Source organism: Falco punctatus (genome assembly GCF_963210335.1).
Source record: "Falco punctatus genome assembly, chromosome: 7".
Taxonomy (NCBI): Eukaryota; Metazoa; Chordata; class Aves; order Falconiformes; family Falconidae; genus Falco; species Falco punctatus.
The window spans coordinates 27,462,349-27,490,189 of record NC_137587.1 but is presented as its reverse complement, the minus strand read 5'-3'; the positions used below and the strand labels follow the sequence as shown (position 1 = coordinate 27,490,189).

General features: G+C 47.0%; 1 protein-coding gene across 1 annotated transcript in view; it reads right to left on the bottom strand.

Annotated features, from left to right (window-relative positions):
• Positions 1-27,522, bottom strand: part of HSD17B12 (hydroxysteroid 17-beta dehydrogenase 12) — an 88,990-nt gene extending 61,468 nt beyond the window's left edge. Inside the window, exon 1 of the mRNA XM_080394246.1 lies at positions 27,063-27,522. Coding sequence (XP_080250372.1) covers positions 27,063-27,507 — 445 coding nt within the window. The 5' untranslated portion in view covers positions 27,508-27,522. The remainder of the gene's footprint in view (positions 1-27,062) is intronic.
• Positions 27,523-27,841: the final 319 nt, after the last annotated feature.

Below are 27,841 nucleotides of genomic sequence, written 5' to 3'. Positions count from 1 at the left end.
CATAGAAAATTCTACTGCAGTTCTGCAGAGCAATCACGCTGAAACAAGATTATAGATTCGTGACTCCCCAATTCAAGGTTAGACTACAGTGAAGACAAAGCTTAAAGAGACCAAGCCTGCCTTCAGGTACAAACACACATTTTCCACTGCAAAATAAGCTTTTGAGATGCCTAATGGAGATAAAGCATGCAATACTTATATCCACGCTGCTGCTAACAAACAGCACCAGGCACACTCCTCGCACTGCTTTGACTACCTGCACAACGAAGCTAACAAGTATTACGCATGTTCTCTACTATCCCCTTCAAACTACAAGCCATTTCAGTTCAGCCATTTTCCTGTTTTCATTAAGAAAACCATGAGTTTAGGCAATCTTTCAAAGTACTGCAGATGCACTCATGCACATCATTACCTAGGAAGAACAACTCAAGCTACTAACGATGTTACTCCCCCCTTGAAAGATGTAGGTACAGTGATTTGGGAATACCTATACTCTTCTTGCCAAAAAATTAAGCTAACAAATAGATCTCAAGGAGGGCAGCTCAGCTACACTTCTGATCCTGAGAGGTATTCAAATTTGTTGTCAAAATGGCCACTGCAGAGCTAGTCTCCCAGCTACATCCTCCGTTCACACAGAAGAGCCATCCCTGTCCTGCAAGACTGAATCCAGATCGGAGTGAGGGTCTGTCAAGGCACAGTACACAGCTGTAGCAGACATAAATATAAAGTATAAAGTATGACCCTAGTGTGTTTTGTTAAAGCAATACGGCTGGGAGAAGCTTCATAGCACAGCTAACCTTAGCATAGGTACAACACATAAATAACTGAAGAGTCGAGATTCTTCTGCTACGAAACACGGAGGCTATATTAAGAATATGACAGCTCCTGGGGAAAACAAAAGCTGGCAAGGGGAGAAAAGACTATCCCTGCTTGGCATCAAGCTGTGCTTCATTTATTACAGATTTATATAAATCACTGGCATTTGACCAATACCAAGCTTCTAGATTATCTCCAGCCAACAAAAGTACTTTAGTCTGTGCTGGTTAAAAATATTCTACTTTTTGCCCTCAGCTTGCTAGGAACAGCTATTTTTAGTAAGAGCCCAATCAACCTTATCAAAATCAAGCATCAAAAATAGACTGGAGAAACACTGCAAGCAAATACTATTTTTAGCTGCTCTGTCTGTCCCTGCCGTTGCCCACAAATTCTGACTGCACAATCCATGCACGAGCACTTAGTTATTCTAGGCAGATCCTAGTCGTGACCCTTGTTTTCCCTGAACACCTGAATGCAGAAAACACTCGATTGATTAAAGATTAATACAGCCGCAAACCGTGACAGCTGCCTTTCGTCTGAGTGCTTTTGGGGAGGGGGAGAATATGGGATGACAGAGAGCTTGCATCAGTATTCCTCTTGGGGATCTATTACATGGAAAGAAAATTGCTATTTCAATTCCCTTTTGTTGCTAAAAATAGAAGCCCCAATTGATTCAAGCAAACAGGGCACCGGCTTAGCAATGCCAAATTTAGAAACCACTGAAGTCCCAAAGAGTGAACGCTAACGCAGTCTAACACATGCCAGCTCATATTTAACAAAGAACAAAGAAGATAAGCATGCTGGCTGCAAGTTAATAAGACAGCCAGTAACTCCCTGCATTTTTATTAAATAAAAACAGAAAACTCTGTGCAAAATAAGACAAACTTCACTTCTATTCTCAATTTAACTTGCCGAAATAGGAAACCTCATCAGAAAGATCACCTGTACCCGAGCTGAAATCCTAGAAATCCTGTGTAATTTTTCACACAAAGGGGTTTTTTTTGCACAAAGGAGCTTACACCCAACGGTCAGGCTTTGAAAAGACAGCTACAGAAAAAGGTTCAATTCCCAGAACCAAACACTTACTTGGTAACAGCTTGTGTCTAGGAGCTAGTAGGATTGTGGGTAGAAAAATATTCTATAAATACCACAGCACTGACAAGTTCCCATTTCACCCAGAACTTAAGCAAGGAAGGGTTTTGGGCAGTGCATTTTCAAGATTTCTTGAGACTTGAGAGCTAGAAGCAATCTAGAAATCTCAACAAGAAAACCACACGAAGAGTTCATGAAAGTCATGGGCAACACTTACACACCATCAGTCCTAGGTGCCTTTAAGTGAGCTCTCCCAGTTCCAGAGTGACCTTCTTTTACACGCTCACACTCAAATCTTTGCCATGAGGTCTTTTTCTCCTGTTAGTCATGGGCTGCTGCATTATGGATATGGGAGCCTGGGAGGAGAGGAGGAACTTTGTCATCCCATCTCCTGTGTTCAGAAGCCTCTACCTCGTCCTGTTACAAATTGCTTTCAAGGCTTCTGATCCAGAAAATGTCAGGTGAACCCAAGAGTGCCCTGAACTTAACTTCTGCAATAGCAACTAAGTCTTTCAGATCATCTGCTGAAGTCTGAGTTAGGCATACGCAAAAACTATAGCTGCTTTGTGCTCAGTAAGGCACTACCGTAAGAGTTACCATGTAGTATTAGCATTTGGCAAACAAATAGCTCTGATTTGTTCGTCACTGCAAAATACGTGACAGATGCCAATTGTCGCTGCAAGCACAAGCAGGCCAGGAAAGCACATGCAGAGAGGTCGATCAAGTTACTGTTCTCGGTTCTTCCTGTCTCTAGGAGGGGGTGAATACAACAGGAAGGTTTTGAACATCAGATAGCTCAGGACTTGTGCCATCTGATGGCTTTCAGTGTTTGCCACCAGAAACATGCATAGATAAGCTGCTTTTTGAGAATGAACTAAGCAGCCAGTAGAAGGGAGTCTGAGATTGGAGCCTGAAAAGCAGCATTAAGTAAGAAGTCACTAGAAGAAATTTGACATTTTTTTCCCCTCTTTCACTATATATTTGTAACAGGCAGAAAAACAAGTTCAAGTCAATGACATGGCAAAAAAACCCCACCACCTGCAAACAGAAGATGATAACAAGTGATCTTGGCAAGCTATGGACATACTCATTTCAAGTCAAAGCTATGCAAGGTGTCAGAATAATCACAAGTATAGAAGAAAAGTGGCGACTGGGATAAAATGCAGCACTAGATCCATTTTCAGTCAAAAGGCAAACTATGCCAAACTTAAGTGTGATCAATTTAGACAAAAATAATGGTCCAAATCTATGAAACAAAAGGAAATCATTTTATATGATGACCATAAGAAACTGTGACTCAAGCTGACTGGGACCAAACATAAGAATCTCAGAATACTGACAGAAGCTACCTGGGAAGGCACCTACAATGGTTCACGCCAAGAAAAAGGAACTTTATCAAGATAAAACCAAATTACTAGTTACACTTCTCAGGGACTGATCTCAGCACAAATCCTGTTCAGCACTGTTACTGGTGACCACCACACAAAGAAGGGAATGCTTCATGAATTTCACAGATAACCCAGCTAGTGAAAAGGCTCACAGCATAACACCACAAAGAATTAGATGGGTTTATAGATCAGAGTAATAAAAAAATAGTATTGCCAGATATTACCTGGTGACATGGCGGTACAAGATGTCAAGACACGCACTGGAGACTAACTTTGTTTAGAGTTGAGGTGACCATCGTAAGCAATGGAAGAAAGGTATCTGGGGTGCAGTGGCTGAATATAAAATGGACTATAAACTGCCATTCCAATGCAGCTATAAAGACAACTTATATAACCTGACTGCATCCACTGAGGTGCTTCCCATAGTAATAGAAAGCAATAATACATTAAGTCATTTAAATGGCAACAGCTGGAAAAAAAAAAAAAAGAGGCTGCTAAAATGATTAAGAGTTACCTGTTCTGGGAGATGAGTTCTAAAAGGGTTTTGTTTGCTCATCATAAGCCCATGTAGCGTAACCAACAGAAAAGGAAAAGCTTAGTTCAGGGGTCCTCAAACTATGGCCCACGGGCCCCCCAGGGTCCTCAATCCCGCCCCCGGTATTTACAGACACACACACCCCCCGCCGGGGGGGAACCAAGCAGCCGCAGATGGCTGCCTGCCACTGCATCCGCGCCGGCCCCCTGCTTAAAAAGTTTGAGGACCCCTGGCTTGGTTTAACATTGGGAAGAAAATACAAGTTGGTCACAATTAAGCCCAGAAACTACGATCTCTCGAAGAAGAAAAAAAAATTGTTTCTGACTCAGAAGAGCACAGTAAGGATGAGGAACCTAATTTGCTGGAGGAGCTCTGAGATGCAAGACAGCAGTGCAGGACAAGACAGACATAACTCTGGAAACAGAACTACAAACTTGCAACAAGAATCTCTTTATTACTAGCCATTTAAAGCATCAGAAGGAAAATGGGAAACAAAATAAGCCTAATTTGTTGATTGTTTTACATATATATATTACTAACTGCATGATTCTAGCTTTCTTCAGGTTGTCAGAGGGCATCAGAAAAATTACCTTCCCCCCCCCGCCCCCACTCCCCATCTCAACACACTTTCAGAGTGTCTCTGCTCATCTCTTCATGAAGGAGAGGCTAGTTACAGCTAGGGATATGAGAGACAAATACAACAGTGGTCCTAAAAGAACAGAGATTCTGGTTTCATGAAGAGGATCTGAACCAGGAAGGGGTTCCTTCTGGAACCCCATATTGTGCTGGCAGTAACTCAAATCATCTTACTTGAATACCTTCATGTTCACAGTGAGGACACCAATTTCCAAAAAGTTTTGGGGCATGAAAAGAAGCAACAGCTTTTTAAAAATCAGACTGTGGGCATGAAATTCCCTAATTTTTTGCTGCACATGTCAAGAGACCCCAGAACACAATGCTAAATAAAACCTTTTCTCTACACCTTTGAAACATGGGTTGACCTTTCAGAGCTCCATGACTAGGGCATGAACTATTTAGAATTACAGAAAACACAGACTTGAAGGAATCTTTAAATAAAGGTTTGGGTGCATTTCAAGCATAATGCATCATTCAGCACGTGCACAGTACATTCTGATATAGCAGGTCATTAGGAGAAAACCAAACGTAACATAATAAAAAAGTCCTGTCATCATTCACCTGTTCCCTCCATTTGCACGTATCCACCTATATAGGGAGTGAAGGGCAAAAAAACCCCATAGTGTAGACAAGTTCTCATAGGGTAACATTTTTATCACAAGATTAGACCTTCCAACTCAGAACAGAGATCCAGCTAACCCAAGACTTGGGTCTCTGGCAGTGGTCACTAATAGGTACTGAGGGGAGAATTCAAGAAGGCAGCAAGCACGTTGTAATACCTCTCCAGAATACTCCTCCCATGTCCAGTTTGCAGCTATGTGGTTTGGTGGACTACAGCTGGTGATTGTAGACAAATTCACAGGAGAAAAAGATACCAATATATTTTACAGTATTTTTTTTTAATCCATGTAAACCTTTAGCATCTTCAACTGTAACAGGAAGCCACACAGCTGAACTACACCTTGCATAGAACAGTATTATCTCCTCCTGTTCTTTTTGAAATTGATCTGCTAGTTTGGGATTTGGCGCTTTCTCCACCATCCCCAGATCATGATAAGCAGTGATGCTGATCACTTTGCTTAACTTTCTCTAAATCTAACAGATATAACAAAATTTATAAGATTAGACATTCAGGCAACCCTTTTTGACGGGAGCCTCTATCAGAAACTGGACTACAGTTTTGCAGAGAGCAAATGAATTAAAAAAATTAAGTACATTTAAAATACCAAAATGTTCTAAATATATTCCATTTATTAGAAAAATCATGCTCCTTCCCTATCCCCAGAATTAAAATCTTCATTTCACAGCAAGTTACAGAGTAGAATTTCAGTGCATCAACAATACACAAAAAATAGGCAAACTGGGAAGCACAGAAAGACTAAGAAAACTGACACCGTAGAAACTGATTTTTCTTAACTTCCAGCTCCAATGAACCCCAAACCACAGAACCGCTTGGACTTTTCTTCACCACCCTCATCAGTACCTGGTCTTGTGCCGAAGATAATAAACATTTGCAGCATCTAAGTCTGCAACAAGGATAACTGTGCTCAAGATAAAGCATTCTCTGGGAAAGACAGGTAGATGGTCTATGAGAAGCAACAGAGCTGCAGATACTCTCAAGGTATACTCTCACACAGTGCGGTCTGCCAGCTTTCAGGGGATAAGCCAATCCAGACCCAACTCATCTCCCACAGAGCCACTGGGTGCCTCCACATGGAGCCTTTCAGACTCCTGGAGAGCTGAAGAATGCTTTGGACTCGTGCATTCATCCAGCACTGCACCCAAGCAACAAACCCCCTTGGCAGAGCACAGCCCCTGGGAAAGAAAGTAGATAGTCTCAAGCAGGAGACGAGTTCACCCTAGTCACTGCCACGTTGGTACCAACACCCCAGCTAGGTGCAGGCTGGCTATATTGGAATCATGTACCTACATTGTGCTCCTCAGCATTTCAGTTTGGGGTTTTTTTGACAGAATAAGGCTTACTAGCTAACCTAGGTCTGCATGGATGAACTTGGCCACTGTCTTTGGCCTCCTGCCAAAGGCACACTGAGGCTGCACAGGAGCTGCCTCGTGTGAATAAGCCTTTTCACGTTGGCTCAGACCAGCCATGCCAGGCCTGTGCTCACTTCACCCAGTCACTAGCATGGTTTCTGCCTCACCTGCTTTCTCCTGTAACATCTGTCCAACCTGGATATCGCTACCCTTCATGACAATAAACCATTTTAGGTCCAGCCTCCAATCCTTAACCTCTTATTTACAAGATGCTTTCAAACTCATCACAAGACAGATCAAAAAAAATGGAACACATGGGTTACTGAATTTCTTCTGGAATACCACTTGCCATTGTACTTTTTTTCCACAAGGCCACTTTTCTAGGGTTTACAAACCCTAACACACAAAAAAGAAAAAGTTTCATTTTTAGGAATCATAGAATGGTTTAGGTTGGAAGGGACCATAAAGATCACCTTGTTCCAACCTCCCTGCCACGGACAGGGACACCTTCCACTAGACCAGGTTGCCCAAAGCCCCATCCAGCCTGGCCTCAAACACTTCCAGGGATGGGGCATCCACAGCTGCTCTGGGCAACCTGTTCCAGTGTCTTGCCACCCTCACGGTAAAAAATTTCTTCCCAATATCTAATCTAAATCTACCCTCTTTCAGCATAAAGCCGTTACCCCTTGTTCTATTGCTACATGCCCTTGTAAAAAGTCCCTCTCCGGTTTTCTTGTCAGCCCCCTTTAGGTACTGGAAGGCTGCTGTAAGGTCTCCCAGGGGCCTTCTCTTATTCAGGCTGAACAACCCCAACTCTCTCAACTTGTCTTCATAGGAGAGGTGCTCCAGGCCTCTGATCATCTTCGTGGCCCTCCTGTGGACTCACTCCAACAGGAAGGAATGTTGTAAGTCAGGACACCTACCAATTTGTGTAGAAGGAAAAACAAGTTTTAACCATGAAAAAAAGCATAGCATTACATTATCTCATGCAGCAGAAATAGGACTGATAAAGCCTATCTTTAATAAGTTACTTCTTAATCATACACATTTAGGGAGGTTACTAGTTAAGTCACAGCACATGCTCAGTGTATTCTACTCCCATACACAAAAGGTACACAGTTGTACCCGAGAACCCTCCTTAGGAAGGTCTCAGTCTACAGTGCCTCTTCCAAGTAAGATCAAAATCCAATCCGTTCCCCACCACCCTTACAGAAGGCTTAACACATTTATATACAGTCTAAGCATACTGAATCTCCAATCCTAACTCAAAAAGTATCAGTAATCAACCATCCTAACCATTTTATTGCTCTTACATTTGTGAATACCTACCATTACTTACCATAACACTTAAGTTTGGCCCTGCCCCAACAAGCTGTCTCGGGTACTAGTGCTCCCATGACTTCAAGTTTTTAAAGTTATAAATAAATCAAAACCAATCAGGACAGAGTTGACTCAGACCTTCAACTGCCGATAAGAGTATTTGCACCATTGTTACTTGTTTATTTCAGTCCTCTTAACATTTGAGATGCTATGTCTCCCATCATTTTGGTAAACCTCAGTAGCACCTACACAATTATCCAACTCATCCCCTTCCTAGGTAGGTCCCCCTCTAGCCGTGAGCTAACTCAGCTCCAGCAGCAAGCTGCTCCTGGTTGCTATTTCCCACAAGCAACAATTCTTCCCCAAAAAAACAAAAGCAGGTAAGAGTCACTCAAAAGCAAGCTCCTGTCACTGCTACAGCAAGACCTCCACGGGAAGATCGGGGGAAAAGGAAGGGGCCAGCAGCAGCACCAACTGCCCTGGTGATAGCAGTCCACAGCCAAGTTCCCCGTCAACCTAGATGGCTCTTCAAGGACTCAAGGAGTCCTTTATGAATTACAAACTCTTTATGAAAGCCTCAGGATTTCTACACACATCCAGGGTAGCTGCACTACAGAGATTCAGAAGTCCAGCACCCTAGGAAGCAACTGTAATATGTGGGGCAATCCTGTCATGAAATTTGTGCTACAGAGTCACGCTTAGTGAGAGTTACTGCCTCAGCATCCTAAAGCCACATTGCTTCGAGCCCCTACTGCCATGCACTAAGCCACTTCTCAATATCCTACACCAGAAGAGATCTCCCCAATTCTATTTTTAGAAGTCAGCTGACCTACATGAATGTATTGCAGAGAGATCTTCAGCAGCTTCTCCAGGAAGTAATTTTATACCTGACAAGTACCCTGAAACCATACATGAAACTATTTCTCAACAGCACGGCCACATCAGGGTATTTTGGGGGTGAGCAGAGTGAGTGGGCAACCCAGGCAACCAGTCCAGCAGCAAACCCGTTTTTGCCCCTTCCCATGTCTTCAGCTCCACGTACCAGAACAGTTCACCCACTGCAGACAATAAGCAAAGCTGCATAAGCAGCCGAGTACAGAAGATGAATGAACCGTGTGACGCTAAAGATCTGTGAATTGAAAAATCTAATGCATGAATTAAAACCCGCACCCTCGTTCTCCCCTCTCTTTCCCCCAAAAAAGAAATGTATACAGCAGGACATAAAAGGAGAAGGAGAGAGAGAGGTGGAAAAAACGTGGTCTGACACATTTATAAAAACTGATGGCCTGTCATCCAGACACTGATGAATATTTTCTACAGGATAAAAATGGCAACCTAGAGTCTAAAAATAAAATGCTGTGCTGCAGACCTGTCTGGTTCAGCAACAGCACTGGAATACAAACACACTCCCTTGCTGGTACATCTTCACTAAGATTTCAGAATAAGAGAAGGGGGGAAAAACCGCTGTGGAACATACCTTCTATTTTCAAGGGAAAGAATCTGCGTTTTGTGGGTTTTAATATGAATTTTGATTAGTGTTATATTTTGTCTGCATTGTGTAACTGCAATTTAAAAAAAACCCACACTCCTAAATTTTAAGTTATTGATGAGACTAGCAGACTACCTCATGCAGCACAAAGCAAAAATTTTTATTCCCTTCCCCAGACAATTACAATGTAAGAACATTATTTATCAGTGTCTTTAAATTGTAATTTCAGTAAGCTTAAAAATATATCTTTAAAATCATGCTGCAGACGGAACTGTGGACACTGCTGTTTTTCAAACTCACCCTACCCCAGAGACAGAAGATAAAATCTTTTACTTTATTCTGCCTCAAAATTTAGACTAAAAGCCTGCTTAGCCAAGAAGCAAAAATGACTGAACATCATTCACAAAAGCACTAATTTCTCAAGCCTATCCACACTGCAGACAGGCTGCCTTATGCAGTAAAGATGCTATTTTTAGCAAGTGATGCAATAGCTGCAAGGGCTCTCCCAGAACCTTTCATTTAAGAGCCCAAGCCATTTTAAAACGTGTTACAAGATACCTAATAACCCTGCATTGTCCCTTCCTGTTCTCTGCACCAGCATATTAACACAGAAGTCACCTTTTTTGAAGTTGTATCTTCCAAGAAAGTCAGATTTTACACATGAAGAGAAAAAGTGCATATATACATCCACTGGCAAATACAGTGCAGGGCAGGTGTATTTGACAAGAAAGTTACACAACACTGTACATTGATTTCCTGGCCTCTTGATTTTCTATTGGAATATGAAGCAGCTTGGTTTCCTTGCTGAAGTTCTGTGAAGACTTTGAAAACCCCACGAAGCTAATACAGCATCTAATCCTTCCCAAAACTATTTCCATTCTTGGAGATCTTTTTAGAAGTTCTTGTGTCTGTCTGACAAATGTTAAACCACGTTTCTGCTACATGACTGTTTCAAGAGCTAAAAATTCTAAAAATGAGAAGAGATCCAGAAATGCTAGGGCTTTTTAAGATTTTTAAAATAGAGTAGGGATTTTTCAGTCCTTTGAATCTGTGGATTTTGCACTAGCCATGTGGACCTCATATGTAACATATTCAAGCTTACTGATAAGTTTTCCACTGACCCCTTATAATCTCAAATTCCACCTGCCCCCTCCCCAAAAATCAGAGCTACTCAAGAAACTACTTTTGTTTGACTTCTGACCTCCAGGAGCCTGTGAGGGAAGAAAACATTCAAGGGCCATAAAAAAAAATACACTCTCTGTTTTGAATATGTGGTCATGGACACAATATATTAATAAACCCATGAGTCCAATCTGCGGCTATGCAGTTTGATTCTTTTGCTTAATGCACGCAGGGTATATATAGCAGCTCTTACCTACTATTTCAGACCATCCATTTATCAGTCATGGCCAGCATTTAGGGCTCAGGAGGAATTCCCCTGTATGTATCATGTATGTAAAACAACAAAACTCAAGTCAAATGTGAGTTGTTATAATTTCCAAACTTTTGCTGTCATAACCTATTTAACTCTACATTAACATCTTGATTATGTTCCAGGCTTAGATTTTATTTTTTTTAAGCAGCCATAAAACAACTTGGGCATGAGTCAATTCACGTCTTACTTCACAGCCGGTCTGCACAACCTGTAGTTAGCATGAGTAGCATTAAGAGTTGTTTCAAGTTTTACACCTCAGCTGCTACAGTGCATAACAGATTGGGAAAGTGCAGGTGTAAAGATGGACCTGAGCACAGCAAAAGCATTTGCTTTGTTTTAGGATATTTCCAAGATCTTCTCCCCTCTTCATGAGTTCTCATTGTATCATGTACCACACAAGAAAGAAGTAGAAGAGCTTGACAACTCTTCACTACTCTTTTGGAGCAGTCACGTTCTGCCTCCCTACCACCCAGACAATATATTTACTTCCTCCTCCTCCTCCAACAAAAGCATGGGGAAGCCAATGTAGGTAGAATTTGTAACATCCACAGGCTATCTGAGGAAAAAGGAATCCAGCAGCAAAGCAGCGAGACTTGGAGAGATTTCATTCAGAAGCTATATACAGAACAGGGAATTAAACTCTCTTAGAGAGATCCTGACTGCTCAGAAGTAGAACAGACTGAGGCAGGAAGACACCCAGTGATATTTTATTCATTTTAGCTAGAAGCAACATTAAAACAAGCTGTACACTGAGAAGTTAGCATTTGCTCTAGGGACACATAGGTATGAAAATAAAAATTCTCCAGAACAGCTGAAGTGGCAACAAGACTCATGTCCAAACTGCATAACCTGCTCAAGAATAGAGAAGTTGAAGCACAAAGACTTCCATACCTGAAGCCCCAAAACAGCAGTACATGGAGTGTCACACAGGGGATTTCACAAGATTTCATGAAGGTGGCAGGAGAATAACAACTGTGAAAAGCAAGCTCAGGCTCTTTATGTATATACAGCAAGAAGCAAGAGTATGTCTGCTGCACTCCTGCGCTACAGGACCGACGACAAGCCAAGACACCAGGCCAGTTCCCATAGTCATGGTGATTTTCACTGAGACAAAGAACAGGGCAGCAACGTAAGATCTGTCGTCTTAGACATGGAGGCGAGAAACATTCACCAGTGTCATAAGAGCCTGACAGAGCTGCTCCTATTCCCCAGCCCATTGCTCCTCACATGAGGCTGCAGAACAATGGGACTGCAGGACATACACAATTTTAAGTGAGCTGCTTGATCTATCATATCCTTATTACATCTGCGTGCAGCTTGTCTAGGATAAATGTAGACTGAAACTAATGTGCCTGCTACAGGTGAAAGTCTCCAGCACTTTAATTAGGCAATAAAATAGAAGGGTTTAGCAGACTAATTACCTTAGCTTCTTAAAGTAGTACACATTAAGCGAGAAGTGGTATCTTCTTGTTTAGTGATATTATCGTATCTTCTAGTAAAAGGTTATGCTTTATTCCCACCAAACAGAAAGATCCAAAATTTCAGATCATCCAAATCTTCAGTTCCCCAGGTACAAAAGAAGGTGGACTAGACAGTTTAAGCTGCCTGTTGCTACCCAAGATACAAAACATCATCAATATTGCTCTTCCCCCCTTCCCTCTCACTAGTTTGAAATGAAGTATCTGTGCAATCTTGCTCAAACCACTTCTGGGGAGAGAAGAAAATACGCCTCAGGGTGTTCCCCCTCTCACAGATACAAGCACAATTGCATGCACTCCAAGATCCACGAGAAGCCAGTAAGCATGTTTATGCCATGCTAGGAATGGTTCTAAATGTTTTGTAACCTCTCATTCCAAATAAGACCATTATTTCTGTTAAAAGCAGAGCCCTCTCAGTTGTACTGGAAATAGCTTCTCGTGCACAAAGATGGGTTTAGGAGTGTATTTAATAGATGATGTGTTGTTAAAAAGACACGAAGACAAGCACAGATAAAAGCTGAAGTAGCTGGCAAGTCTTTATTCAACAGCCCAGATGTTATAAAGGCAACTCTTAAAAATGTAGAGAAGTAGCACAAGAAGAATATGAATTTCTAGAGTCTTTGGAAGTTACCTAATTATGAGGAGGAGCAAACTATTCAAATAGTTCATAAAAAAAAAAAAAAGACAAAGCCTAAAGTTGCCCAAAAGCCATTAAACATCTTCAGAAGATACCCTGCCTACAATGAGCGTGCCCTGCTCCGTGGTATTTCAAGTCCACATTTTACACTGTAGCCTGTGCACTAGAAACTGATACACGAGCGCGATTTTATTTAAATTAGAAGTCATCTGATTATCTCTTGTGCACTGCAGCTCTCGAACAGAAGCTTAAACAAGCTCAAACCACACCTTTCGAAAAAGTCTTTCTTCTCCGCATTGCCAGGAAGATTACTCAGGTGCTCAGCAGCACCCTCTAGCCCACAGACCTTACCAGACTAGTCTCTGATTGAGCAAAACCTGCCATTCATAAAAACGGGGTCGCTTAGAGCTGAGCGACAACGATGGAGTGCTAGAAACCCATCAGATCTGGAGACCATTCTATATTTTTTGGCCCTAAAACATATATTGTTCTAGCTAAAATGAGAATATTCGGTAATTATTGTTCCACAGGTCCCTTCCATTCCACGCTCTTAATTACCTTTGCTTTAATTAAGTATTTCTATCCACCGGGGCAGGGAGCAGACACATGATGTTAACACACCCGAGTTAATCAATCTGGAAGGTAACAGCTGTCTCAGGAGAAATGCCCTCGATAAACTACCATCAAGCATTAGGGAGACTCTTACATTAAAGTGATTTAGAAAGCCTCGACTGTTTCATATGCACCAGCACTGTTTTGCAATAGTTATTTGCATTACAGACTGAAGGGAAAGCTCAGGCAACGATGCCTTTCCCTTACCGTTTCTAAATAAAGAAAGGGCCACTGATGCCTCCTCTATTTCCCTCCAGGCCCCTGAAAAGTTGCAGTGTTTTCCCCGGTGGAGAACTCCCCAGATTTTCCTATGGAAAGGAGGCTCACATCAAGCCTCCGTGAATCTTCCAGCTACAGCAGATCGGCCGCCCGTTCCGCTCCCGGGCAGCGCGGGGAGGCAGCGGCAGCGCCTTTGGGCACCGCGCTGGCGGCGGCCGGTGGCCCCGGCCCCCCGGGCCCGGCCCTGCCGCCGAATCACAGCCTGCACGGCTCGCTGCGAGCCCTGACCGGCACTTCCCTCGGGAGGAGACCTCCGTCGCCCCCCGCGGCGGGGGGGCCGGGAGCCGGGGCGCCCCGCACCTCGGGAATAACGGGCGTCCGGGGGGAGGCAGCTGATGGCCCCCCGGCCGGGCTCAAAGGGCCCGCCGTCCGGCCCCAGCGCTGGCCCCGAGCGTTTCCTACGCGGAGCGGAGGGAGCGCGTTATGTCACCGGTTAGGTAACGGGCGCGGGAGACGCCGCAGTGACGGCACGCCTCCGCCTCCTCCCGCCCGGCGCGGCTGAGGTGAGGCGGCGTTGACCCTTCGCGGGGGCGGCAGCGGCCTGCGCCCGCGGGGAGCGGGGCAGGCTTCCCCCGCCGCCGCCCACCGGAGCCAGCGGGGAGCGAGGCCGGCTCCGGGAGGCGCGGCGGCTCCGGCTCCGATCGCCGGCGCCCCACGCCCGCGCCCTCCCTCCCCTGCCCGCCGCGGTGGCCGGGTGGGGCCGGCAGGGGGCGCTGCGGCGCCGCGGCGGGGCGGCACGCGGGCACAGCCACCGCCGGCTCGGGGCGCGCCGGGCAGCCGCTTCCCCGCGCGCGGCACCCACGTGGCCCTGCGCGGCAGGGGCGGCCGCGGGGACCGGCAGCTCGGCACAGAACTCTGCCCGGGGCCGCGGGTCCAGCCGGTGCGGGGAGCACCTCCGGCCCTCACGCCCAGGCCCCGGCACGCAGCGGGATCAGCACTGACAGGACACCGCGCGTCACGGGGGCGCCGCAGCCCCGTTCCAGGCCTGCGGCCGGCACGTCCAGCGAGCACGGTCCCCCGCAGGGCCAGCCCGGGGCTACCGGCACCTCGCCGCAGCGCTGGGAGCTCCCTGCACCCCTCGCCGCCCCACGAGCCTCCCAGCCGGCTTCCAGAGGCCCCTCCCTCGTGTCCGGCTTCAGAGTCCAGGCTTCCAGAGTCACCCTCGTGGCCAGCAGCCCTGTGTGCCCCCTGTCCCACAGCCAAGGCAGCGGGGCACACACCCCCGGCCGAGGGGGGACCCCCAGGCCAGCCTTCACCCCATACGGGTATTTCAGGTCCCGCTGAACCCTGGCTCCGTGCGGGAGCCCCTGGCACAAACACAGCAGTACTCACCATGCCCCCAGCACGCACCCCGCTCCTGGCAAGATGGGAGATTTCCATGGATGCTTACACCAAGTACGCAACACCCCCATTAAGATCCACCACAACCTCCTTCAAGGGTCATCACTGCAATCTCCCCAATGCCCCTTTCATTTGGAGTCCGCCACGCAAGCAAGCAGTGAGAGGGCTCCAGTTCATCCCAATCCAGCTGACCAGCCAGGGCTCAGAGAAAAGGACGTTCAGAGGAATTTCCAGAAACACCCTTTGTCCAGGGATCTAGTGCTATAAAGGGAGAACAGGACCTAGCAACTGCATGGAACACAGCACCCACAATAGGTTTCACCCCTCTGGCTCCCTGCTTGACTTTATGAACCTCCTACCCAATCCCCCTTTTTCCATTTGCTTCTTCCCTCCCTTTTTGACATCCCATCCTTGCAGCTCTCCTATCCCAGCTTCTCAAGGCCTTTTTCATTTAGAAAGGTTTTTACAGCTTCCACTAGAAGAACCGACAACAGAAGAGTTGTGCTCCCCCACCCCTCTCTCTTGAGTGGGACTGGGGGCTTGCTATCAGACTTCTCTCTCTCATCCAAGAGAATACCTTCCTTCACAAGTCAGACACTAGGAAGAGCAAAGGAGGTTGGTCTTACACCTCTGCATAGACTGATCATGGTACCTTTAGCCTGCTAACCAAAACCAGCCTGCTAGAACAGCCTTATTATCCTCAGGTCCTTCTAGCCTTTCTCTAGAGAGACCCCTCAAAATAACACAAAACTCCACCACCCCTGCAAAATGTTCCAGCCACACTGCTGCTCTCTTTCAGGTCCTGTAAACCTTTCTTACAACATGGTCAGCCAGCCAGTGCCACCTCACCAAAAATACTGCTCTCCCACTCTGAGTACGGGCTGGCTGGGGCACCGCGCGGTCTGGTCAGGTCACTGACAGAGGCAGAGCAGCCACCTCACCAGCAACCTAATGCACTACCGAATTTAGGAGCATTATTCATGCTAAACACAGCCGTTGTGGCTAGAGGAAGTAGCTTGCATCAAAGCTACTAATACACCTTACGGGGGGGGAGATGATCAAGTTTGTTTAGAAACATGGTCCCTGCTCCAAGATTTAGAAATAAGGGCAAAACTTCAAACTGCAGAAAATCCACAGCTAGTAAGAATATAGGCAGGACAGGACTGACCATTAAAAGTTATGATCAACATCCCCTGCCTAGATGCACATCATACTACTAATTCTCCCCAAAATAAGGCTTTCAAACTGAATATAAACCAACTTCTACAGTAAACGCTATTTTAAAACAGCATGTATCTATAAAATCAGACATATTCTTAGAAGCAATACATCAAAAAAAGCAAACTGCAAGGAGACAAATTCTATGTTAGTTTATAGAGACAATTTAAATCCAAAGCTTCCCCCCCACCCCCTTTTTGAAACTCTGTAAAACAGTAAGATTTTGGTTACCAGAATTAGTTTTAAATATAGCCAAATACAACTGGTCTGTCTCCAAGGATAAGGCCACAGAAAGAACAGAGTACTAAAACTGCTGTGTAAGCAGTGGCAAAGCATTCTATTTCTTAAAGTTAATTCCCTAACTAGCAAATCAATACAAGACCATTATCCTAGTCTTTGAAAAGGAAAGGAGCTTGTTAAAACTTGTTAGCAAGGACCTCCCAAACTGTACTCTGCAACTCACAAACAAGCCTCTCCACATACCTACAAAAGGATTGCATATATGCCACCCACCTTGACCCACATGGAGTTGAGCTAAACAAGACTTTGGAATAGCCCACCAAGATGCAGCCATGCAACAGAACTGACAACAGGCTTCTCCTGCAGTTTTAGGCTCAGCTTAAATCAGCGTAGCTGCAGGATGTCACCCAACCATCCATTCCTGCCTGCTTCCTCGGCATCTGTTCACCAATTGCTTTTCAGGCAAATTGGTAAGCTCACCAGCTAACCCTGAAGCTGATCTTTCTTGCATAGTTAGTTGCCAGCCATGCTAGCAAGCAGACCTCACTCCACCATCTACATGCATCAACTAGAAGCAGCATATGGGGAGGCAGTGAGCTCACAGCCAGTGACTAGAGCAGAAGCAATTCTTTGGCAGCAGTTTTGGCAGCAGTCTGGTCTTGGAGCAACTCAAGCTGACTACTGGGTTTAACTGTACCCTCAAAATACAGTTTCAGGACACTACTGAGTTTCTTCTGTTGCACCAGCACTGGAACTCATTTGACCCACAGCAAAACCATCTAGGGAGCATAAATAGCCAAAAGCAACCCATTTTCTGCAGGGCAGACTCCTTAAACCAGATCACTGCACAAGACTACAAACACTACTGCCAGCACAAGGAAGGAAAAAGCAGAAGAGCTCTCCATCTACCTTCTTCCCTCCTCCACACCAATTAGATCAGAAAGCCACAATGTAAAACCACACACTCTGTCTTCTTGTGACCAGTGGTATCTCATTTATAAACTGACATGTGAGAGAGGTAGTAAACTTACTGCAGTGCAAAGGAACATGAATGCTCAGACCACAACTATAATTGGCAAAAAAACAGGAAAGGTGAAGAACCAGTTCAGCAAAAGGAGGGTCTTGGATCAGAATCTAGAAACCAACACTAAGCTGTGGAGCCCCTAAAGTTGCAACATGAATCTGAAGACCGAATTGGGACTACCAGGAAAAAAGAAAAAAGAGAGACCAAAGAGTTTTTATCAGGACAGATAACTTGCCTTTAAACAAAACTGTTAGGTCGATCAGAACACACATCCCTTTCTGCCACACCAGACAAACACTAGGTTGGACATGCAGGACATCCGAGGGCAGGAACAAGCCCTCAGACACCCTGCTTCTAATCCTTTGTTCAACCATTGACAGGGTAGCAGCTTCTTCCAGCCGTGAGTTGATCCTTCACTGCCCTATCCTTCTCCTCGTTGCTTCTTCCCTCTCCTGTTAGAGATCTGACTCCTGAGCTAAGCTGAACCCCCTCTACTCAGCCACACTCTGGAAAGTTCCTGTGGCGGATGGCTCTCAGACACCAGGAGTACAGGGCATATACACCTGTTCAAGAAAAAAATATTTGTAAAAACTAGTAGTGAAAACCAAGTTCAGAGATCAAGCGCTTTTGCTGGCAGGGTAAGAATTGTGGGGCAGGAAGCATAGGAGCCAAAGCCCATGGGAACAGGTCAACCAGAGGCTTCAGAAGAGATAGAAGGGAAGAGTTTTGGAGGAACAGACTGGCTGGGCACAGAGAAGGAACGTGAAACAGGGACTTGTTGGAACAAGGATTCAGTGGTGAAGTACAATACGGAGAAGAACAGCGTGCAAGCATAACATAAGCAAGCATTGGTTGGATTGCAGTAGTCACACTGTAGATAATTTTCTCCCTTCTGCTTTCCATACCTACACACACAATTGCACAGCTCCACAAACCTCTGCATCTAAAAGTAGGATACTTTGGAAGGAGACCAGACTCTCTAGTCTCTGCACAACAGTTTCCTCCCCTCAACTACAAAAACCTTTGCCCCACTGAGCTTATCCCACACTTCCCATTCCCCCTCTCTACAGCTGTTCTCCCTTTCTGCTTCAGGGCTAGTCCTCTAGCATACATGAAAACCCTTCAGAAAATCTTTGTGGTTAACGTCCCTAGAGCAGAGCTCTTCGCCCCTGCTCTTCCTTATCCAGTCAGTATAGAGTTCCTCAAAAAGAAGTGCAGGTGCCCCTCTGGTACTGGCATGACTGATGTAGTACACCCTCTCCTAGGAGGCCACCTCCATGGCTCATGATTACTTAAGAGGAAAAAATAGTAAGCAGGTAATAAGAACAGAAGAAAAAAAAACAAAACCAAGCAACCAAAACTAAATCCTATAGAGTCAACTTAACAGCAAGTACTGCACATACACAGACATGCCTCAACCTGAGCCACACAGCTGTCTCCCACCCTCTTTGGGACAAGCAACTGCATCACAAGAGAAACACAAGAAAACCATCAGAAGAGAAAGCAGCAGGGAAGGTGACACAAAATGGAAAAAGTACTACAAGAAACAAAGGGACAAGAACATTTTCCCTGAGGCTCAGCTTCTGGACATCTCCATCTGCAGTTTTAAGAACTGCTACGCAAGCACAAGAGGTTTCTTTCCAAACCTACAACCAAACCCCAGGATTTTAGGTGTCAACAACTGTTGCTGAGGGCAGGGAAGTAAATTAAAAGCTCAGCAGGAAATTTTGCATATAGCTCTTTTCCAGTGTTAGCTGGAGAAGTTTATATTGTGGATCAGGATTTCAGCTCTGCTAATGACTCACCCAGTGGGTGATGCTGTACTGCTCTAGTCTTCCAGCTGCAGGAATATGGGAAGTTGGCACAGATTTGGGGAAAAAAAAACCCACCTACATTAAGGTTAAATAACCAGGAGTCAAAAAAATAGCAGATTTAAGATAGAATCCTTTTGCACAATTAAATGTACTGCAGGGGAAGGAAGTCAAATAGCCCAAATACTAGCATTTTCAGATATTAACGTACTCGGTCTGAAAAGTGTTTTGCTTTACTCTAGGAAACTAGGTTTCCTAACGCCTATCAATAAGTGAGCAACAGAAGTCATCTGAAGTTACAAGCAGCAACTCTAAATCTAATTAAGCAAGTGATTAAACTATGCAAGCCCAACACAACATGAGATGTTTTACCCACTAGCTACACTGCTTATCCCACATTTGTGGTCATATGCAAGCCTAAAGAATCACATGTGGCATTCCTGTTAGAATAATTAGGAAAGATATTTTCTTACTATCATCCCTTCTGTAGCAGAGATGGTTATCCCAACCCTATGGATTACGAATGAAAATATTGACAAGACCAACAATATGTTTCACCCACCTACCAAAAAACTAATTCCCAGGTGGTAAACTACTGCAGTGTTCCCCAAAGCCCACTGAGCTCTGCCCTCACACCCTCGGGCTAGCTCACTTGTTCCTTACATAGGAAGGCATTTAGCCAACTGGCTCTTAACACCTGTCACAGTTCCAGTTGGACTTCTTTGCTGGAGACACTTTTGTACTCCTCACTGCTACACAAGGTCTTTCACCAGGGCACTTCACAGATAACCTTCCCGAAGAGGAGGGAAGTACACTGGCCAAAAGAGCAACACAAAGGAACTGGAGCAAGATACTTTAGATAAAACTAGAGAATTTATTCAAGAATGTTAAGTAACAATTTGCATTACAATTATTCCTACTTTAAAATACACAGAAGGATGAGTGAAAGAGCTAGCCTAAAGTAACACAGCTATCCATCTGCTAGGCTACTAAATTTTCAAGCATTTCCTTCTCAGACTGTTTATCAGAGAAGTGTATTCCTTCCACCTTAAAGCAGACAGCACCTGTCCTCCACTCACCATTAGCTTTTTCTGGGGGGAGGTGGAAAGACCATACTAAGGCATTTAACTCTCCTTCAGACATCTCTGTTCCTGCAGTTAAACATGGCAAAGCGCGTTCATATCCTGATTCAAATTCACCATTGACATTAGAGCTCTGTGTTACTAACACTTCCACCCAGAATTTCACTTGAAAAATGAAAAGCATCTCAAAAAAACCCACAAACAGGAGAAAGGAAGCATTCACACCAAATCAAACTCTAGACCTGAAGATTAACAGCCTGGTTGATGCTGAGGTTGGTGGTTCTCACACGTACACATTCAGCCTCAACAGGTACTGACACAAGCCAAGCCCATCAGCAGGGATGCAGCAGAACTGGAGATGGGACTCTGGACTTGTGGGCTCTAACCATTTGCTCTGCCTCTCTTCTTCTGACCAGAGAGTGCAAGGAGAACTTAATGCAACAGGTATTGAGCAATCCTGCTGAGCAGACATTTTAAAGTCAGTAACATCATGTACAACGGAAAACACCTAAAAGAAGCAATCAAGAAGCAGAAAGACACATTTCTACAATGCTTTTTTTTTTTTTCCTACAGTTGTAGAAGTTGTAGAACACAGTAGAGTATGGTTCACTCACATTGTCCAGGAAGCCTAAATGATTTTAGGATACATCAGTAGCAGTAGCCTATGTACTAGAGAACTTCCCTGGCTCACTAAGAACTGCAAGGTCTCAAAGAGGAGTTGCAGCCCACTGAAGTACCATGCAAGGTGAGCTGCTGAGCCTAGAGCAACAAGGCCAGAGATCCCACCTCACCTGGACTGCTCTGGAAGAGCAGCAGCAGTTTAGTCCAACAAAAAGCGAGCTGGATGGAGACACTGACAAATCTTCTAAATCACAAGCTAAGAGTAGGATAAAGGACTAAAGGGAGACAGCTTTTTAAAAAAAATTTTAAAATTTAGGACGGGTACTGGGAAACATTACATGGTAAATGGGAAAAGCCACACACGCTGGAGCACGGCGCTTCTGGGAAGTTCAGACAGGTTTAGGACAGTTGCACCAGAACGTTCCCAGAGCCACATTTCAATGCTGTCACCCTTCAAAAGCACTTTGCAAACAGCCACACAAGAAAACAATACATGCTCCAAGTTCAGGCTGCAAGCTCGACATGGGCCACCACGATCAAGGGTTATAAGCAAGCTGACATACTTTCACATCTTCTTAACGTTACTTTTGGGGTTGATGAACAGCATACTTTATTTCATGCATGGATAGTGTTTGTGTAGCACCCAGAATCAAGAACAAGCACAGAAAACCCTTGCCACTGATCCAAAGCGCTGCAAATGATGAAGGCCTGAATAAGCGATACTGCTCAAGAATAAGAGAGAACCAAAAGCTCTCCCCAAAGCTCTGCACACACCACCCAGGCACTCAGACACAGGGAAAACAGAGCTGTGCAGAGCCTCTCCTCTCACAATCTGCAGAGAGAGCAGTGCTAGAAGGGGTTGAAACTCCCTTTGTTTCCCCACTAACGATACTTGCACCACACACTGCGCTAGGTTGGCTGTTTTAATCTGCAACAGTGATTTGTGACATGGTCTGTCAGCTATCAATGCACATTGCCAAACACTCGAAGCACAACTGCACTTATTTGTGCAAGAGGGATTGAAAATCTGTTTGCAGAAAACAAAAATCTTTCAGGTAACAACTATTTTGCTTGATGCTAAGGAGTTGAAAGATGGCGCTTGTGAAAGCTGCTCAGTTATCACCTGGTCAGCACTAAAGTGAATGTCCTTTGTATGGAGTTCTTAAATTGTCATTAAAATCATTTATCATCTGACTTACTTCATTAGGGCTGTCCCAAGATCTTCATAAGGATCAGGGTCTGGTTTTTAAGATGCTGTTTCCAGGAACCACAGGAAGCATAATCTTATAGTGGGAAACTAACTCAAACCATTAACAAGCACAAAATCCAGCTTGTCACTTCTTCCTCTTCACATAAGCATCACATCTTATTAATTAGTAAGATTATCATTAAGATCTGCTTTAGGGCTTGTTATTACCCCAAATTCCTAGACGGTAAGGGTTTGGGAACCACCCCACATAGTCTTAGTTTTTAAAAGATCTGACTGTAAATACACAAATAAGTATCTACTCCACTGCTGGTGTACCCAGTTACATATATTTTTCATGCCTCCCTTAGTAGCTCTGGTATACAAATTGCTATTTTTAGATGCTGGACTATGCACAGTCAAATGCAGCTCATGTTAAGCAAAAAGCCAACAAGAACAGGCAGAGAGCATTCACCCAGCTTTGCAGCTGGTGAAAGAACTATTGTTAAACATCTACACAAGAAAAGAATGGTTTAAGACTGAATAAGAGGGTTTTGTCTAAAAGCACATTACAGAAAGTTAAGAGGCAGTCAAAAGCACCATCCTGATCAACGACCTCTTGGATTCTTTTTTAAGAAGTCTAGAGCAAATTGCCCACATTAAGTTATTTTTGCATGTTAGTGAATAAACTCCATGAAGCTTAATTAAGGCAAGTTCATCTTCACAAACATTTGTTGGCCCCAATACAACTGTACAGCTGTATTCACCACATGAGAAAAGCATCACTGCTATCAGATTCTGTAGTCACTAAACGTACAATTATTCAGCCATGCCTTTATCAAGGGCACTGGGGGAAGAAGTGGATGCTTTTCTAAGCCACTGTGAGACCTGAAAGAAAACAAGACTTTTCTTTGAGTGTCATATGGCCAATTACACAGCCCAAATAAACTCTTGTTTCCAGTGACCACCTCCCTTCAATTTCAGCACACTGGGGGGGCAGGGGGAATATATATATGTTTCTTATTAAAATATTTGCAATTTTGAACGAGGAAGAAAGAAAGAAAAGTTAAAAGTATCTGACAAGACCAAGATGTTACAAGTTTTAGAGCATCAGATCACTCCAACTTGTAGTGCCAGTGTATTTTGAACATACAACCTTAATTATTTCAATATACTGAACTGGTCTGATCCCACAGGCAGCCCTGCTCTGAGCAGGGGGGTGGACTAGAGGCCTCCTGAGGTCCCTCCCCGTCTGAATTACCACAGGATTTTGACTTCATTTCAGCAACTTACTGAAGAGATGGGGCAGAAAAACGATTTCATGTTTCCGAGAAAAAGAGGCGGCTTCCTAAAATAGGAGACACGGCAACTCTCCAAACAGAAGCTATAAGAGCAGCAGACGGTTCCCTGCTTCAGACACTGCACTCCAGAATACACCCAACTGTCAATGGCTGAGAAGCAAAGTGGCTGTCTGCCACCACCACCAATGGGAGAAGAATAGGACACCCTCATCCAGCCTAAGGAAATACCATTATGGATCACAACTACCAGCACTGCCAACAGATCCGCCTGTCTAGAGGGAGGCAGGGGAGCAGCCACATCTTTGCTGTATTCTTGGAGATTTCAGAATTACTCCCTGGCACTCTGCTCATGTTGAGCCTGTGGTTTATTTAGCTAAACTGTTTTCCAAGCAAGGGAACAGTTCTTCTTGTCTTCTGTTACCAATCTGAGGCACGTTAAAGGTACCGGAGCACTCAACACAGGAGTTCTCACGCTATTCTCTCTCAAGATGCACTCAGAAATCCCACACTGAAAAAACATCCACCCAACCTCTATCACTGTGCAGTAGCGAAAACCAAGCCAGATGTGAGTTATGGGGAGAGAAACGCTGCATACAGACCTTCACACATAAGAGCAACCATAGAAAAATTAACTTTTTTGTCAAAACAGCTGCTATTTAAAGTCATGCAAACCTAAATTTCTCAGAGTACATTACCAGTTCACTTAGTTCCTCCTCCTCACATCCCTTCCTTCTAAATACCAGCAAATTAGACTGAATATAGAAGGAAGCAATTGCATATAAGCAACCAAAAATCCACTAAGAAAACAAGGAAAGAATGTGCAACTCCATTTCAGGCATGCAGAAGAGTTAAAGGGCAGCAGGGAACCCTTGCAAAAAACCCTGTAAGGGCTTTCTAGTTTTTGTAAAGTTGCTTCCTAGTTGTTTAATAGAAAGAATGCATTGTCACAGTAATCGCAGCAGCTAATTCACATCAACCCATTGTCTTATAAAAGACTAGAAGAGGAAATGCACTTCTTCCTACAGCATGACTTAGTAATTCACTAATTCTCAAGGTGACCCAACATACCTGCAGCTGTGCCTTCATCCTCCTTTCCAGGAGGAGGGAAAACAAGAGAGCCTCCCCAGCCTGTTGCTGGTGCCAGCAAACCACCCCACTGCTTACTCTAAGAAAACATCTCCTTCTTCCAGCTGGAGACTACAGCAGCTGCCCCAGCAAAGCAGCATCTCGCCTGCACCAGTAGCACGCCAAGGACATATGACAGCTTGCTGACAATGGCCACACATCTTTCTACAGAGAGACCCAAGAACTCAGGTCCAAGTAAACAAGCACCATCATCATCATCATCTTTCTTCATCCTCCTTGATGTTGCAGCAGTGTTCCCACTTCAGAGCAGGAGCAATAAACAAGAAATTGAGCTGTACTGCCAACACTCCTGTTCCTCCATGCCTTGGAGATCACAATCATGGCATAGAGAAAGAGTAATTTTTGTGAGCAGCCATTGGCCACATACAATGGCCTGCTGCTGCCTGGACTTCTACGAAACAGTGACAGAGGACACTGGCATTGCAAAGCTCTGTTCACAGGATGTTTGGGGATATGACTGAGCAAAGATCTGTTGTCTACAGTTTGTGGTTCCAGCTGATAAGCAAACTTCCACACCTGAAACAATGAAGAACAAGCTAAAGTGGCCACCAAGATTTCTGTGATGCACCACAGGTCAGCAGGCAACTGACAATGCAGTAATATACTCAAAACCAACATTAGAAAGCCAAAGAGGCTTTGAGTCTTCTGTGCCAACTGTGTCTTTAGAAGTTGTACTATTTCTCCAGTTGGAAGGAAAACATGGGCCTTAACCATTTGTATGCAATGCTATAACTTGTCCAAAGTACTGCTGCTGTATTTCAACCTGCGCATGCAGTACCGACAACGTGCTCAGGGATTACGCAGGCTGCCTTAACCAGCATTGCTGATTTACTGATGCCTTGCACAAGCAGACATTCAGTTACCCGACCACGTGTTCACACAGAAGTTCTGCGTTGGATGTTACAGAGGTTATGGGGAACCACATTCACGAGCCCTGCAACCTACCAGTTTGCCATGGGGCTGCTGTGCTGTACCTACAGGCCAGCTACCTCGGAGCAGCTCCAGAGCCTAAGCACTCGATGCCCTCCTGCTCCCCTCGAGGGAAGAAAGCACCTTTTTCAGCCTTTTAAACTACCATCTCCAACTCCAAGCTCTAAAGAGTTTGCAATTTTTTTTTATGGCCCACCTTATCAGCTCCCAACCGGAGGTGGGACCTCCCCTTCCTGCTACCTTCGGCAGGAACGGGTTTGAAAATTCTCTTGCCCTGAGCTGTTAATGTGGGCAGAGGAGCTCTTTCCAGTTCCCCATCCTTACTTTAAAAGCCACGGTAGCGGAGTCAGACCGAAATGGAAGAAACGGTCTCTCCCCGGCGTGCTTGCTCGGGCCAGGACTCGGGGAGCTGCGAAGGGCAGCGGAGCGCAGCACCGGCAGTGCCCGGTACCGCCCCCGCCGCGCTGCCACAGCGCGCCCGTGCCTGCGGGACCGCTCGGCGCTGCGGACGCGGCCCCCTCACCCCTCCCCGGGGGCGGCCCTGCCCGCAGGGCCCGGGGCTGCGGGCAGCCGCGTCCCAGGGCGCCGGAGGGGCCCGCCCGCCGCAGCGGCGGGGCTGCCGCAAGTTTCGCGCAAGCGCCCCTCGGCGCGCCGGTTCCCGGCCCCCCCGCCCCGGCTCTCCGGAGCGGTTCCCCGTGGCTTGCAGCGGACGCCGTCCGGGCGCGGAGCGGGGCCCCGGGACGCGCCGCCGGCCGCTGCCGAGCCGGCGGGGCGGCCCCTCTCCTGCCCCTGCCGCCGCGGCCGGGCACGGGGCCGCCGGTAGCCCCGGCGTTCTGCCCTCCCCCGCGCAGGGAGCGGGGCCGGCGGGGGGAAGAGCCCGCTGCTCCGGGGGCGGCGGGGCTGGCGTGACGTCAGCGATGAGGCGCGAGGCCGGCGCGCGCGGAGCCGCCTGCCTGCCCCGGCACGGGGGAAGGGGAGGGGGGGGGGGGGGGCGGGGAGCACGGACCAGCCGCGCTGAGAACCGGCACCGCGGCCCAGGCGGGAGAGGAGCGGGCCCCGACCCCCGCTGCGCGACCGGCCGCGCACAAGTCCCCGCAAACAGCGTCTCCCGCGGGACCCGCTCCGGCCGGCACCCCCCAGCCCCACACGCTCCGCGGAAGCCTGAGCGCGGTTCCGCGGGGGCACGCCCGGCCCTGCGAGCGGCGGCGCCCGGCGGCCCCTCAGCCGCTGCCCCAGACCGCCCCGCCCGCGGAGCCGGCTGCCGCCCCCGGCCGCCGCGCCAGGCCGGACCCGTTCCCCCAAGGGATACGACCCACCGCCCGCTCGCCCCGAGAGGGGCGCGGCCCGCCCCGCTCCCCACCGGGCCCGTGGCGCCCCACGAAAGCCCAGCCCCGGTGGGACAGGTGGGGACGCAGGGCCGCCGCGGGGGCGGCCGGCCGGGACGGGCACTCACCTGCCCAGGGGCCCAGCGCCGGCCCCACGGCGGCGGCGCCGCTGCCCAGCACCCAGACGCGGAGGCCGGCCAGCAGGCGGTAGGAGGCCAGCGCCGCCGCGTAGAGGGCGCCCAGCGCGCCCACCCAGTAGAGGAGGCCGGCGGCCGGGAGCGCTGCAGGAGCCACCATGCTGCGGAGGCGGCCGCGGCCGAACTGAGCCCTCCCGGCCACCGCCGACCCGCAGCCGTCACGGCGCCCGCCCCCGCTCCGCCGCCATTGGCTGAGGGGCCGCTCAGCCACCGCGTAACCCGGCAACACCGCCAGCCCCGCCCGCCCCTGGGCCGCGCGGCCCCGCCACGCTCCCGCCGCGCCGGAAAGGAGGGGGACCGGGAGCGAGCAGCCACACGCCCCCGTACTACTTGCGGCCGGCGCCCCACGTGGTCGGCACGGCTCTCTTACAGCCATTGGCTGGCGAGGATGGCCGTCACCCGGAGGCCGTGCTCCGATTGGCCTTTCCGCCTTGGGCTCTCGCAGGATTGGTGAAAGACGGGGCCTCTCTTCCCGCCTCCACTGACGTCATATGAGCCCATTCATAAAATGCTCAGGCTCCGCCTCGCACCTGAGCCTGTCCCTCGCTCTCCCCTCCCCTACAGCGGTCTCCCACGCAGCGGCCCCGCACTGATCCACGGGCAGAGCGGTGTGCCCAGAGACTGGCAGCCGGGCGCCGGGGAAGGCCCGTCGGGGCTGTCGCCGGGGCCCCGCTGCCACCGCACCGCGCCCCACGCACCGGGGCTGGCAG